At 35.7% G+C, this 16434-nt stretch overlaps 1 protein-coding gene across 1 annotated transcript; it reads right to left on the bottom strand.

The window, feature by feature from the left end:
- Positions 1 to 1501: 1501 nt before the first annotated feature.
- Positions 1502 to 15781, bottom strand: LOC307162514 (cell adhesion molecule CEACAM5). Its single transcript, XM_079877881.1, has 10 exons — positions 15656 to 15781; positions 15415 to 15471; positions 14643 to 14918; positions 13721 to 14002; positions 12198 to 12461; positions 9636 to 9914; positions 8484 to 8738; positions 7703 to 7823; positions 4295 to 4340; positions 1502 to 3759 (listed from the first exon to the last, which is right to left on the bottom strand). Exons 1-9 carry the CDS (start codon positions 15702 to 15704, stop codon positions 4322 to 4324), a joined length of 1602 nt encoding a protein of 533 aa, XP_079734007.1. The 5' UTR covers positions 15705 to 15781; the 3' UTR covers positions 1502 to 3759; positions 4295 to 4321.
- Between the last annotated feature and the right edge of the window lie 653 nt (positions 15782 to 16434).

Raw genomic sequence — 16434 nt, 5'->3', positions numbered from 1 at the left:
TGCCTCTAAACTCATTCATGGACATGCAGATACACTTCAAGTGCAGACAACACCCTTGAAATTTTTTCACCATGGTAAACATGGTAGATTACACAAATAAAATGCTGGTGTATACTTTGAAACAATTTTCACTTAGAAAGTGCTAGTAAATTTCACAAATAATTACAAAGAAATGGCATTCAATTTAGCTTTTTTTTTACCCTTTGGGGATGATACTTTTATGGCAAAGGCAACAGTTTTTATAGTAACATATCTATGGTCTTTTGGCTTAAACTATTGTTACCATGGTGATTCTTTTCACTAGTCAGAATGAAAAAGAAGTCTATTCATGCAATATACTGTACAAACATACACTGTCACACTGGATTATATATCTCAGGAGATGACAAATTGCGCTTCATGACCAGTAAGAAACCAGTCATGCATACTTAGGTTACACCACACATTCAATGTATCAGTCAGGGAGAGCTGGAGAAACACCAAAAGCCTCCACTGTACGCCAGGCGTGGCACTCGAAATTCAGAATGGCCCATCGTGACAGTGACTAAACACACATTTGTTTCCTTTTTTGACATTTACATTTATTGAATGGGTGCACACATTCAAGTCGAGTCTCTCACAGTGAAGGTATTAAGTACACCCAGCAGCTCTTAGCTTTAAGGATCTTCCTGTTGACTTAAGGCCAATGAACCAGCTCAACTGGTCACATATGAAAGGAGATCTGTGCAATTCAACACAGTTCCTTCACACCTGCCCAAGAATGGTGATATTAACATCCATAAAGCACATAAAGCACCAAAAAAGTATTTTTCTTCTATTGAAATGGACCACACAGACATATACATATACAAAATATACACTGAAAAAAAGTTGCTGCTTTAAATTAAGTACAATCAACTTGGATGTTTAAGTCGTTTAAAAAATGAGTTGAATCTCGTATAACTTGAAATTGCTTAACTTATTTTGATTAGTTAAAGCAATGTAAAAACATGTTGTCATAACTTACTAATCATATAATTTTTTACAGTGTAGATGACTCGCCCTTTACTACACAGATTTTTGTCCAATCATATGCTCTCAAGAATGTCCCTCGCCAAATCTGGAACTGACAATTCATGATTTCCAGTCATTTTATTTTTAATTTTCAATTGATGTTTTTCTACAGATGAGATCTTTACCTTTTTTTATAAGAGCACAAGAAAACGTGCACATAAATGTACACAAAACACTTAAAACGTTCAAGGAATCATTTATTTCTGGAGGCCTCAAAGAAATCTTATGAAAATGTGTGTAGAAAACAGATCAAATTTAATTACAATAAGTTTTACAATAATTATTTTGCTTATTATTCAGTGAATGACATGACAAGTGGGGCAGTTCAAACATTCTTTTTTTAAACACATATATAACAGTTACATAAAAGCAAAACATTTGAAAATAAATTATATTCAAAGCAACATTAAAAATACAAAACATGACCGAACTGGTCCTTTTGAGAGAATATAAACACCCTGTACACAAAACCTGAGAGCATGTTGATTGGAATCGCACCACTGCATGTGCATATACTGTATTTTAGCATATCCAGTGCGTCACCTCAAAAAAAAAAAAAAAAAAAAAAAAATTACTACAGGGCCCAATTTGGTAACTTAAAGCACTGAACAAAAAAGGTTGTGCACAACAACAAGAATTGACATTATCCAATTTAATTTTAAATTCTATCTAGCCTATATGAAAACATTTCTGTTACATCTGTTACAAACTACACAAGGATAAGACTTTTCCATCAAAACGGTCAAATGAGTCAAGGATGTCTGTCTCCACTCTGTGACAGTATACAAACACCGTTAATTCAGTGTATCTGTGGTCAGACTCATATGATTACGGGTCTCTCCATGCAAACAGCCCAAACCACAAAAACATACGCAGGCTGCCGGAGATAAAACTGTCTACAGGTTTGCAAGGAGTTATAAAGCTCAGAATTTTATGATATTTGTGTTTTAATGCTAAAATGGAGTATAAATATATGTAATAAATGTGTGTTAGTGTATTTTTGCTGTCGACTTGCACATACATATATACGTTAAGATTGTTTTGGCTGGCACTTACATACATATAGGGTTGGAAAAAGAATCTGAAAAGTACATACTGTATTTAAAAAAAATCAGCTTAGCTTGTGAATGTTCATTTAGTGACATTGTACACCTAGTAGTCTTTGCTGAAGTGGGTTCTAAACATTCCTGCCAATATTTATATTGTAGTCAATGTGGCTTAATGAAATATATTTTTCGAACTGAAAATATATTCCGTGTAAATGCAAAAATATATCACAAAATGTATTTCAAGGGTCAAAAAAATATATTTCCTATATATATAGGATAATATAAATATATTTAGACTGACAATATACAAAAAATGGCTTAACTAGTAAAAATGATATTTATTAGCCTTTTATTTAATTCAGCCATTTTTTGTATATTTTGAAATACATTTTAAAATATATTTGAATATATCTGGGAGCAGAGGCTTTTTTTACACGTTTCTGTGGCCGTAACTCTTAAAATAAAGCAAAGGGATGAACTTAGAAATTTCTATGAATGAATGGGGCTAGAGAGATCTGATCAAAATCAAAAAGATCACTACAAGATCATCAAGATCAGATCACTGCTTTGGTCGAAGAGCAACACATTAAAAGGATTAGGATCAGATATCTGTTGATAAGAAGAAAAAGATTTCTCACACACTGGAACTCAATAAGCAACTTAAACATATTAACACAAATACTTTTCAGTTTTAAACTTCAGATGTTCCTGTGTCAATGCAAGGTGATTTTTAAAACAGGCCTCTTTTAGAACATGAATCCAATGGAATCCTGATTACAGCAGGACGAATCTTTGTGGGGACGCCCAAGGAGAGAGTAGCAATTTCGCTGCAAAACTGTGGTATGTCGTTGTCCGCAGAAATGCATTTTTTTTCTTCCCGCTCCTTAGCTCAAGCATGTGGGAGCTTGCCTTACTTTTAAAATAAAATGTGTATGGCTCACTAAGAGACACAAAAAAAAGATGAGGGTTTAAAAAAGTGTAGCAAAAGGTGTTAAGAAGCTTAAAGCATGTATCTGATCTCCAAGGCATGCTTTGCCACGAATGACCTTCCATCCACAACTCAACGGTGCCTTTGGCTTCAAGTTAAATTGGCCCCACATATCTTCATTCCCTTGGGACTTCCGAGCATGTTGAACAGGTCTTAAAATCTCAAAGTTTCAGTGCCTTGTGGGTGCATTGAGATCTCAACCACGTGACTGTCTCGTCACCCCTCAGTGCATTTCAGGGTGGATTTCGTTACCCAAAACAGAGCTCTTTCAAAATGACCTCTGAGACGTCAAGCCAGGACGACCGACCTGTCGGTTAAGGGTCAGATGAAGGAATGAGAGGGTGATGGAGGCTGTATCATGTTTCTTGAGGAACAAAAGAAGCTGTCCACTTCAGCCAAGGGAAGGAAGAGATGCAGATAAAGGTAAACAGTCTCGCTGTTTAACCGCCGTCCTCTATGGTGTCCTTAAGACTGGGGTACGTTTGCACAGGGTAAAAGGATATATAAAAAAACAAAAAAACAATGGACATTTAAAAACACGTTGAGCTCCTGAAAAGGCCAAACCTGTAGGTGTACGTCAGTTGTGAGGGCAGTTTTTCCAGTTGCCTTGATAGAGAGCTTTTGCAGATAAAAAAGACTGATAAATGGCTGAAGGGTTGGTCTTGAAGTCTGAGGAAGAGATGTACATGATTTATCAACGTAATTGAGTGCAAACATTGACAGACTGAGAATACATTCAGCACACCGATGGCAAAACTTCACCCATTCGAACGCTTAATATTCACCATTTATCATTAAAATAACATGACGCTGAGAGTAAAACAGGCTCCCATTGCAGAAAGCTACCCACACCCAACAAACAGACATGAAAACTAGTTTTCTTGCAACAGCCACTCCTTTGTTAGTTCTTCAGATTGAAGCATATCTCTCCTTTCTTTTCAAGAAAAAGTCAAGCATATCTTTGCGAAAGTGTACAGAGTGAAGCAAGACACTTAATCAACGTATGCTGCCAAACCGACACTGATATGTGATAAGGAAGCATTTCGAAAGTCAGCCCGGACGTATCTCGCAGGTTACAGAAGAGCTAGTGTCAATAGCCTGAAGTCAATGCAAAGAGCCGGCACGGAAAACAACAATAAATAATTGCTAAGTAAATAATGTTAGCCTGCTGTACCGAAAACAAAAAATGCTATGCACCACTTACCGGGTCACCTTAATGCCAGGTCTTGCTTTAATATGGAGATGGAATACTAAAACAAAAAGGGAAAAAAAAAAATGAATCATTGATAGAAGGAAATAATTACATCACAAGATGAGGAAAGAATGGGGTGTAGTCAGAATCGGTAAACATGGGAACAATGACTCTGCATAGCTAAAATTAAACCTCATTAGTGACTGAAGACTTTACTCACTACTGAGCACATAACATTTTGATATGCCAAGAAGCATAAAGACATATCACAGTCTGGAGCACACACCTAGGTAGCCAATGTTATTCGCTTACATAGGTGGTTGCACAAGCATTAAAGATATGTTAGTTACAAACAAATTACACATTATGTTCTTCTCTGGTGATGTAATTACATAGAGAACCATATATTTCTGTTCCAGTGCCCAAAAAATATCTGAACAATTCACGCTATGACAAATAGGTCAAACGCTCATAGCGTTTGAGAGACTTCATTGAAATGCACGTCAGAGCAAAGAAAGCAAGCAACAGTCAGACGGTTGTGCAAGGCTGAAACTGCTGCAGAAATATTCACGAGGGTAAGAAGTGAGACAGAGACAGACATGTGTGGACATGACTAACATTCCAACTATATTCCTAAATTATCTCCTTTTAATTCTCTTTCTGATTCTTTCATCGAGCTACAAGAGAGATTCGGATTAAACGATATACTGGATAAATGTAGGTGATCATTTCATTTCATGCCATTTCGTCATCAATTTTATTCACCTGGCCAGAAAAAAACATTAATAGAGATTGACAGAGAGTGAAAGGAAAACTAATGTTGAGAAAAGAAAGAGTTGTTCTTTACAAATGTATGTCTATTATTGTCAAAAACATGCAAACCACACAAAATAACCTATTAATGAAAATATCTAATAAAGACTAAACATTTCAAGGTGGTCTAACAGGGAACGTTATCTATGACAGACATCAGAAAACAAATGAAGCAGAGTCAGGCTTCACTCCCTCCCAGGATGCATTAGTCACAGGTGGAACATTTATGTTACAACTTTTAGTTTCAGATCTGATCCGTTTTGCAAGTAAGACTCATAAATGTGATCAATGATGTGACACACCTATACCTGGGAAGTTTTTGCATACAGTGTGTGTGTTTGTTTGCATTTCTGTGAGTGTGTAGAGAGTGTGTGCTAGCTTCATGTCAAATAAGCATATCTCTGTTAGACTTATCGGTTGCATTTGCATATTATATCGCTCAAAACATTGTTTTGCATTTCCAGTATTTCTTGTCCTTTACATATGCTACATGTGTTGGTGGCCTTCTATGAAATTATCAGCCTTGAACCTTTTTTGGACTTTGTTTAGCTATCAGATTTTTGTCTAAACAAGACAGATTTTTCTGTGTAGTATCATCTATCTGATTAAATCAATGTCAAATGTTTTTCAAACTAAATTAAAAAAACTCTGTCCTCTATTTATCTCTCTTCATGAGGTAGAATTACATGTTGTCGTCTGCATTCAGTATCAGGCGTAGAAAGATTACAGGCTTGAGAAGAGAAGAGAAGAGAAGAGAAGAGAAGAGAAGAGAAGAGAAGAGAAGAGAAGAGAAGAGAAGAGAAGAGAAGAGAAGAGAAGAGAAGAGAAGAGAAGAGAAGAGAAGAGAAGAGAAGAGAAGAGAAGAAAAAATGTCCTTAGAAATGGTCCATAAAGGAATAGTTAACCCAAAGATGAAAATTCTTCCATTATTTAGCCCAACATTATTCCAAACATTCTGAATATGCTGTTATTGAACACAACAGATTGTTCAAAATTATCAAAACTTTCAGATATGGAATATAGTGTGCAAGTCATACAAGTCGACTACTTTTTGTTCCACTTTGGGTTTGGAACGGGTTTCGGAATGAGTAAAAAAAAAAAATGCATTTTTATTTAAATTTGCTTTTAATTTAAATTATTTTAAATTTTAACGTGAACTATTCCTTTAACAACATACACTACACTTCAAAAGTTTTGGTTCTGTAAGATACGATTTTTTTGTAACTGTAAAGACATTAAAATGTTACAAAAGACTTAAAAAATGTTGCACAATACATATTTTTAAATATTTTAAATTGTAATAATATTTCACAATATTCCTGTTTTTACTGTATTTTGATCAAATAAATGTAGTCTTGGTGAGCATAAGAGAATTACCATTAAAAAAAATCTTGTCAACCCCAAACTTTTGTATGGGCGTGTATAAACTTAAAAGGTTTAACTGACATGTGTCATTACATTATCAAATACAAGTGATAAACTAAGTTTTCAGTTTCAAACCATGGACAAGACTGAACAATATTGCCACATTTTTATGATGTCTCGCCACCACAGTTACATCACTCTAAGACTGAAGTTACAAAAGAACGATTAACCAGTGGTTCCTGGATAAACAGAAAAATGTGCCCCTTCGGTAAATCACAGTGAATGGAAAGAAATCGGGAAGTGACAGAGCGCATCATATCCTCTCTGACAGTCATGTCTTACAACACACTTGGGTTGTCTGAAGGTCTACTGATTGACATACACATGTCATGTCTCATGTTACTAAAACCACCCCCATTTCCTGTGAGGTCAAAATGTTAAGTGGTGAAGTTATTTGCATTGTGCAATCAAGAACTGTCATTACCTAATGATTAGATTTACACATCTGAGGATACCAAAAAATTAGTTGATAAATGTTGATTCCTATACAAAATAATTTTTCAAAGCTATATTTATATATTATATAATAATACAATTAGATTATTTGATTTATTTTCTTTGTGGTTTCATGCTAGAGTATGGCATCGTTAGCTTAGCAACATGCTAACTCCAAACTCTGGCCCAGTTTATGTGCATTGTAAACTTACTACTCTTTACATGTGACTTTTGTAGTATATTTTTGGACTATCATGTTAAAGGGATAGTTCACCCAAAAATGTCATCATTTACTCATCCTCAAGTTGGTCCAAACCTGTATGAGTTTCTTTCTTCTGCTGAACATAAAATAAGATATTTTGAAGAATGTCGATAACTAGTTGATGTACCCCATTGACTTCATAGTTTTTTATGTTCATTTTTATGCCCAGCAACTGTTTGATTACCCATATTCTTCAAAACATCTTCTTTTGTGTTCAGCAGAAGAAAGAAACTTGAGGATGAGTAAATGATGACAGAATTTTCATTTTCACTATCCCTTTATTTCACAAATGCTGTAGAGAAAGCTTAACTTGCATTGAACCCAGAACATTACTTTAAAAGATGGCCAGATCACACCCATATATCCAAAAGACAAAAACAATTGCTTTAAACCTTTGCAGCTAACAAACACATTATCCATGCATGTTTTGGATACTCAGTTTCCTGAATGTGACGAGAGGGGAGAGGAATGAATTTTAGACTCACTCTGTGCCTGATTTTCTCTTGCACTTTATAATGCAACCGATGACGATCACAGCCAAAATCACAGCAATTACAATTCCAGCAATGGCTCCACCAGATAGGCCCTCGTCTACCGCACCGACCTCTGCAAAACATGATGAGGTGTTTAGCTCGACATAAATATATGTATCGGTATAGAGAGAGAGCGAGAGAGAGAGAGAGAGAGAGAGAGAGAGAGAGAGAGAGAGAGACTACAATTTAGCAGCAAAATGATTGAAAACAAAATGATTAAAATTATTTGAATTTTTTAAATATGAATTTGAAATTTTACTCGGTATTTACTTCAAATAAAACAGTTCATAGATTTGGCACTGAAATAATAATAAATTAATATAACTGTGTAAATAATTCTGTTAATCTGGCACATTATAAGTTATAAAATGGACAATGAGTCTAATTCTAGATATTAAGTAACACTCAAAAGTGGCAGGCACACTTAGTGGCCTATGCCAGTAATGTCAAAATTGCAAAAGATTGGATAAATATTACTTATATAATATTATACAATGTATATCATGTTATATATATAACAATACACAATATAATTAAATTATTATAATATAATATAAACTAATGTGAAATATTAACTTATTTAATTAATCATCATGCCAGTGTATGAGTATATAAGTAGTCAGTATTGCATTGTAAATTACAACTCAAAATTAGCATTAATTGGCATAATGGCCTATTTGTGAGGTGAAAACGGGAATAAATACTTGAATGAAAAATGCTGAGGCTCGTTTACCTGTCACAGCGAGTTTGTGTGTGTTTTTTTTCGTCATTCCCGTGATTGGGTTGAATGCCTCGCAGGTGTACGTGCCACTGTCCGCAGCTTTGGCCTTTTCAATAGCATAGATTGGCCGACTGAAGTTCATCACTGTATCGTTGAGTTTCCATGAGTACACACTGGGGGGGACAGACTCCGCAGAGCAGGAAATCTCTGTAGACTCTTCAAACTTCACCGCACTCTTTGCTTTAAACTTCACTTCCTCTGGACCGTCTGAGAGATATCAGAGAGACTGGCTCAGTTAGGGAGGTCACATTTACATTAGAGTAAAGCAAACAAACTGTCGGTAACAATACAAGCAGCACCATTTGCAAACAAGATAGGCTTATGTTTATGACATGACAACAACAGAGAAGTGATACACAAATCACCGTGTCCTAAGTAGACATGACACGTGTCTCGGAAGTGAAATATTGAACATGCTTGATTTTCCACAATGGATATTTTTATCAATGAGATGAAGTAATGGAAAAAGAATATAAAAAATGATTGAATATAATATTAATAAAATCATGGCCCAGTTTCATAGACAAGGCTTAAATTAAGCAAGGATTAGGCCTTAGTTCAATTCGGACATTTAAGTAACTTTTATAAACATTACTAGTGTGCATCTTGAGACAAAAAAATGGCTCTGATATATTTTAAGATGCAGTTTAGTCTGGGACTAGGCTAAAGCTTTGTCTGTGAAACCGGGAATATAAAATTAAACATTAATTATATAAATATATTAATATAAAATGTAAAACATTTGGTAATTTTGACCCTTTTTGGTTCACGCATTCTTGGGTTTAAAAATAAAGCTTTCAAACGGGGTTTTTCACAGCGATGCCACAGAAGAACCATTGGTGATTCCCCAAAGAACCTTAGAGTGATCAGTTCTTTTCTTAGTGTGAAGAATATTTTATAATCTAAAGAACCTTTTGGGCTTTGAAAAGGTTCCATGGATGTTAAAGGTTCAAAATGGAACCATCGATACAAATAAAGAACCTTTATTTTAAAGAGTTGTATGTTAATTGCTGCACTCAATTCAATGCAACAATTTTTGCAAGAATATATTTACTGACCACATAGACAGTATTTCAATGAAACTTTCCTCTCATGGACACTTACAGTTGATCACCATCTTATAGCTGGCTTCATCTTGGTTCACTTTGTTTTTCAATTGGCACTTGTACTCGCCCATGTCCGCTTTAACAACTTGAACAATCGTCAGAGATTTCTTGTCGACTGAAAGGATGACACGGTCACCGGGAATCAGAGGTTTGCTGTCCTTCAGCCATCCCACGGTTTCAGCTTTCCCGAAGGCTGCCGAGCAGGTGAGGTTGACTGTGCTGTTGCCAGCGATGAGAAGTGATGTGGAGCTGGAGATATTTGTTCCAGATAAGGCCTCTACAAGAACACAGCAAAAGAGAAGACAAATCATAAGCGATGCTTTCAGAATATGGACCCCAATGACAATTGGGGGGTGAGAACAACGCTGAAAAAGTTTAAGGTTGGTAAGATTTCTTTATGTTTTGAAATAGGTCTCTTATGCTCACCAAGACTGCATTAATTTGAATAAAAATGCATCAAAAACAGTAATATTGTGAAAAATATTTGTAATATAAAATAACTTGTAATTTATTCCTGTGATGCAAAGCTGAATTTTCAGCATCATTACTGATCCTTCAGAAATCATTTTAATATGCTGATTTGGTGCTTCTTATTATTATCAATGCTGAAAACGCAATAACAACCGTATAATTTTGTGTCATTTTTTTGTGTATATCTTTATTTCAGAATTTTTTGATGAATAGAATCCAAAAAATACAATTTATTCGAAATATTTTGTAACTTTTGATCAATTTAATGCATCCTTCCTGAATAAAAGTATAAATTTCTTGAAATTTTTTTTTTCAAAAACTGACCCTAAACTTTTAAATGGTAGTGTAAATGGTACAAATCAATCTGATTTGTGATTAGTCTTTTTAAATTTCAGTCAGACAGTAGTTTTCTGTCTGAGTGGGCGATTCTTGGCTAGAAAAAAGCAGTAAAGTGGACCATATATTATGTCAATAGTCACTCTAACCACATAAGATAATCTCTCATAGCAACTTCATTCACCACAGCACTTTTCGCCCATCGCTTCTCCTCTTGTTTGTACAGACATCATTACTGTGGAATGCACCAGTCTGAATCAGACTCGTTGCATTCACCAAATACCTGACACACTATCGTTCAGCACTGTTTGTCTTCATGCCTGTGTTTTTAGTTTCGGGTAAGACGCATGTAACAGCAGCAAATGAACTCTCTCAATTCATCTCGAGCAAACTTTGAGAAAAGCATTTGTAACCCGAGATAATTCTTTGCATTAGATCATCTCATTAAAGCTGTTTGAGCTTTTTTGCATGAACCGTTCAGAATTTAAATTTTATACAAAATAAATGACAAAAATACATTACGGTTACACCTTTAAGACGAACCTCCAAGCAAAAGTCGGTATTCTGCGACTGAAACCTTAGCCAAGTGGTGCTTACCCCAAAACGTACGTGACGTCAGACAGCTTGTATTCTGCTTTCTTTAGCGTGCTGGTTTCACACACATGGAAACACCTCAGGGGAAGACATGTAAGCCGTGTACAATCAATCTGCCCTCAGTCAAAGAAAGCAGAACATGCCTGAAACTTCTACCCACTAAAATTAACCGAGACTCAGAGTAAAGCAGAGGAACAGGTTCATCTTTTAAAAGCACTTGTAAGTCAGGAAGCCATTTTGAATAAAGACAGACAGACATACAGCAGTTGCTATGTGAAATTAAAGGGATACCTTTAATAAAATTGTGTAGCAACTGCTCTCTTCCATGCAATTACAATTAATGGGGACAAAAGATTTCAAGCTTTACGAACGAACTGTTTTCATATGAACTGTGCATTATATTCAAAGTCTTCTGAAGCCATATGATAGAAGACTGATATTTGAATATCATTCACTGATTTAGTGAATAAAACATTCAAATTGGTTTTATGAACCAGATAAAGTGATTCATTGAAAAGGTCTATTGAACACACTAAGGAGAGCTAGAGCTTAAATTTATATCTGTTTCTCCCTTAAAGCTATCATATGATTTCAGAAGACTTGGAATATAGCGCATGAGTCTCATAGACTACTTTTATGATACTTTTATGCCCTCTCTGAAGTTTGAAAGCCTCATTGTAACTTCATTGGAAAAATTTAAACCAGCAGCAATTCACCTATTTGTGCGGAAGAAATGTAGTCAACCGAGTTTGGAATAACATGAGGGCGAGTAAATGATGTCAGTTCCGAGTAAACTGATCCTTCAACATTTAACACAGAAATCAAGACTCTTTTCAGTTTTGTTTCCATTGTCCTTCTAGGCAAAGGTATTTGTTCCTTTCCTCTGGGAGCAAAACATTTTTTTTAAACCCTTATCGCTCTTCTTGGCAACGAAGTCACCATGGCAAAGCATGTCTATCTCAGTGCTGCTCCACTGCTAATCAAAAGATTTCAACGGATGTTTTTACTTGTCAATGTTTTTTTTTAGAGTGTACGTATACGTATGTATTTGAATATATTAAAACTTCTGTAATAGTAGCACTAGAAATACAACATACACTTGATGGAACTTTGGTTTGTATTCGAAGCATCAGTACATGTCTTTGGGCTTTTGACTTACCCAGCACAGTCACCAAAGCAGCCGGTGAGACAACGTTGCGGTTGGTCTTCACGTTGTTGGCCACACAGGTATAGTTGCCACTGTGTTTTTCCTCTAAATTGCTGATGGTGATGTTGGCCTGCTGAAGCAGCTCTACCCCGTTAAACATCCACTTGAGCTGAGCGGGAGGGTCAGAATCGGCAGAGCATGTGAGTGTTAAGTTAGAGCCTTTCTTAAAAAATTGGTCAGTTGGAGTCTGCGTCGTGACGATTTTCTCAGGGCCATCTAGACACACAAGGACAAAAGGAGATGATGAAAAGAAGGTTGAGTAAAGTGCTTGCAAGGCAGCTATGCTTTTAGGATGCTTTTTGATACACTTAAGATTAAAGTCTTAAACCTCCCATTCCATTTTTTGTGTGGAAATTCTAGTTTTTGACATAAAAGGCTCAACATGAAATAACCAAGAATTATGTTTTCACTAGAAGAAAAACATCAAACGGTGTGCCATTGTGCAATGTGCAAAAGGAGGATGTATTCTGAGCATCAGGATGTGGATATAGTTCAACTTTAGGCCAATGCATTCTATTTCAAATAAAACAATTATTTAAGGTTACACTTTATTTTAAGGTGTCATTGTTACAGTGTAATTACTGAGTAATAAAAATTAACAACATGTACTTACTATAGGGTTAGGGTAGGATTAGGATTTGGTTGAGGGTCAATTGCATGTAATTATGCATAATTTACTCTTATTACTATGGTAAGTACATGTAACATATGTAACAAGGACACTGTAAAATAAAGTGTTACCTAATTAAAAAAAGTGATGATAGAGACTGTGCTGCAGTGCATTTACTTTCATGACCAAACCAAAGGTTTTAAAAAGGGTTTGATCTGTTTGGAATGTAAACGCACACACAACCACTATTTTAAGACATTTACCGTCTTCCTGCTGTTCACAGGCTCATTCATTCACAACTATATTTTATCTGATCTCAGCCTGCACTTTTTCCAACACCTGCACCAGAACCTGTCTAAACTAGAAAGTATCTTCAGATCTCTGCGGTCATGTGTGCTTTCTAGTGCACACCATCTGCAGAGACAAAGACTGCATGCAGTAAAAACAAAGGACAATCTAAACTTATCTTCAGTAGATCCAGTATGGCTGTTAATTTTGCTACTTAACTGAGAGTAATTGTATGTGCGGAAATGTGTGAATATTTGTGTGAAAACACAATTCCATCATACTGTCTTAATAGAACAGTTCAGCCAAAAATATTTGACATTATTTAAATTCATTTTTACGAATTTTTTAATTTTCTGAACAATAACATGAAAAAGAGAAACTTCTGAACTTATACAATAGCAGAGTCATAGCCGGGTCTTTACCGCATTAATGGGTTTTAAAATACATCATATGGGTTTGCAACAACATGAGGGTGAGTAAATGATGACATTTTTGGGTGAACTGTTCCTTTAAGGCAAACAGTGCTTGTGTATTTATGTGTCAGACTATGCATGTGTGGGTGTGATCAGGTACGTACAGCTCACTGTGAGATTGAAGGGAGCGCTCCTCCCTGACTCCAGTGCATTCTCTGCTATGCAGATGATGGGTCCTCTTAGATCTGTACGGCGAACTTCGGTAATAATTAACTCATTGCCAGTTGGGTTCAGCTTCATACGCGTGTCATCCAACACCAAAGCGCCCGAACTATTGAACCACTTGTAAGTAAAGGAGCCTTTGGCAGAGCAGGTCAGAGCCACGGTGCTGTTGAACTCTACAGCTTCAGGGAGATTGGACGAAATCTTGACGTCAGTTACAGGCTCTGGAGAGAAGAGAAGAGAACCATGGATTGAGTCCATTTAGAAACATCTTTTGCTCTTGCTTAGAGTTTCCCAAGTAATGAAACCTTAAAGAAACCTGGGGTTAAGTGTCTTGCTCAAGGCATATAGTAACAGGTCCTGACTTGCTTCTTTGGAGAGCCAACCAGCAACTTTTAGATAACCAACCCTGAGATTTGACAACATACATTTGACATCTAAATCTTGATTTCCAGTCACTGGATGAATGTGTTTAAAGTTAGTCATATTACAATCAAAAGTTTAAAGTAAGTCACAAAATGACACATCATCACTACCCACAAGGGTTGATTCAATCATATCATTCATCATTCTATAAAACCAAATGCAAACTCCATATTATCCACCCTATGAATCACTGATTGTTTGTGAGATTAACTGCTTGTTTTTTTTTGTGTTATTAAGTGCAACGTTGTTGGCATGAGTCTTTAAGAACTGCTAAAGTTAATTTTAAGTATTCAGTAATGCTTTTAACACACTTGTGCAGGACTTACCTACAACCATTCATCCTTCTAGTAAGACCTTCAACCACTAGTCTTCACTACCCCAGTTTTTTTAAATGTTTCTTTAAATACCTGAAGATTGCAGTTGATATTCAATACTTACCAAGAACCTCAAGAAGAATCTGTCCTGTCTGTTGCGTTCCCTTAGAAGTGACTATAGTGAGAATATATTCCCCTCCATCCTCCTTCATCAGCGATGTGAGCTGAACCTCGCATGTTGTCGCATTATAGCTGATTCTGCTGGCATATTTCTCATCAATAGTTTTGGTGTCCGATGGTATTATGTGTGTCAGTATTGGTGCAATGTTGTTGAAACTCCATGTTACGGTTACAAAAGCCATTGTTGAGGTGATTGTTGTTTGGAAGGTTACGTTTTTACCTGGTTCAAAGTGGTGAGGAGAAATCTAGTTTAGTACTTCTATGCTACATTTTTAGACATGTATCTAAGCATTTCATTCATGGTTTCATACCAAAATATAACAAATATTTAGAGACAATTAAATTAAAAGATAATGGTGCAACCATCTATTGAAAGTACAAAAAAAAAACAAAAAAAAAACCTGAATACCTGTAAATACACAACATGTTTACTTGTCACATGACAACAAAATGGCTTAGTTGTGCCACACTGACTTTGATTTGGCAGACATTTTTAAATATTAATAACGTTTTTTAAAGAAACAATAAAAATGGCAAACTTCTGATAACATTTAAGCTCTCCAGACAGTTACACTGTCTAGATGTTTCATTTTAAGCCCAAATTTTTTTTAAATTCGAAAACGAAAACATATAGACATTAATTATAGAACAGGCATGGGCAATATAATATCACAGTAGATCCACTCACACACACACACACACACACTCCGACTCACCTACAACGCCATTCGTTTTGTCGCTCAGAAGCGGACTGCTTTGGGAACAGCATCTTCCTACAAGAGGAACGATTTTTAAGTCAGGACACAAGCGAAATAAAGGGTTAACCTACACATTATGTCCCGGCGTAGGATACTACTTTAAAGTAAGACTTAACATGAGATGTATTACATCCACAATTTTAGTTTTTGAAATACAAAAAATAAAAATAACACGTTTGTCTTTAATTTGTTAACTTACCAAGAGCTGCCAAAATGAGCAAAGGAACCCTTAAGTTATAGAAATCCATATGGAAAGATGTGAGTCCCAGGAGCGAAAGAGAGGAATGTGAGACGATGTGACTTCTCCGTAAGAAAGAAGTTGAGAAAATTCACGCGGACACACCCAACCAGTTTATCTGAAACCCGCCCCGCTCTCAACCTGTACTTTCTTCTGTCACACCTACGACTGACAGAAACGTACTTTAGGTGATTACATTCATAATCATATTTGCTTGGCATTGACGATGTAGGCTATTGTGTATTCCAGATGTAAATTTACTACATACCTACTGCAACTTTACCCTCATTTCATGGACTTTTTATTTCTTACTATAACAACACGCAGCAGGTTGCCTATGTGCATATAAAATACTTAATAATGAATTAAACAATGAATGTAAACAAAATGTTTGTGTAAATAGCCTAATTATGGCTCTACTCTTACATATCTTACAATACAAAGGCACGTTTTGGCTGTTATATTAAAATTGAAGTTGAGAAAGAAAAAAAGAATTAGCAAATGTGGGAATGAGAATGTACTTCTGGGTTCTACTGACGCCTAGCGTCAAAATGAGACATTTCATGCTTAGGCCACTAGCAAGCAAAGCAACAGCAGCCAATATTAGGAATAGAGTTAGTAATTGGCAATACTGCATTTGACCTTAACATCATTAAGGGATTTCAACAAAGATACTGGTTTCTGTAGATCTCTTAGATCAGTGTATTTATATTCTCTCTTACGTTACCACTAAAGCATCA

This window comes from Squalius cephalus, assembly GCF_949319135.1.
Source record: "Squalius cephalus genome assembly, chromosome: 8".
Lineage (NCBI taxonomy): Eukaryota > Metazoa > Chordata > Actinopteri > Cypriniformes > Leuciscidae > Squalius > Squalius cephalus.
Note: the sequence above shows the minus strand (reverse complement) of the source record. Positions and strands in the feature narration are given on the sequence as shown.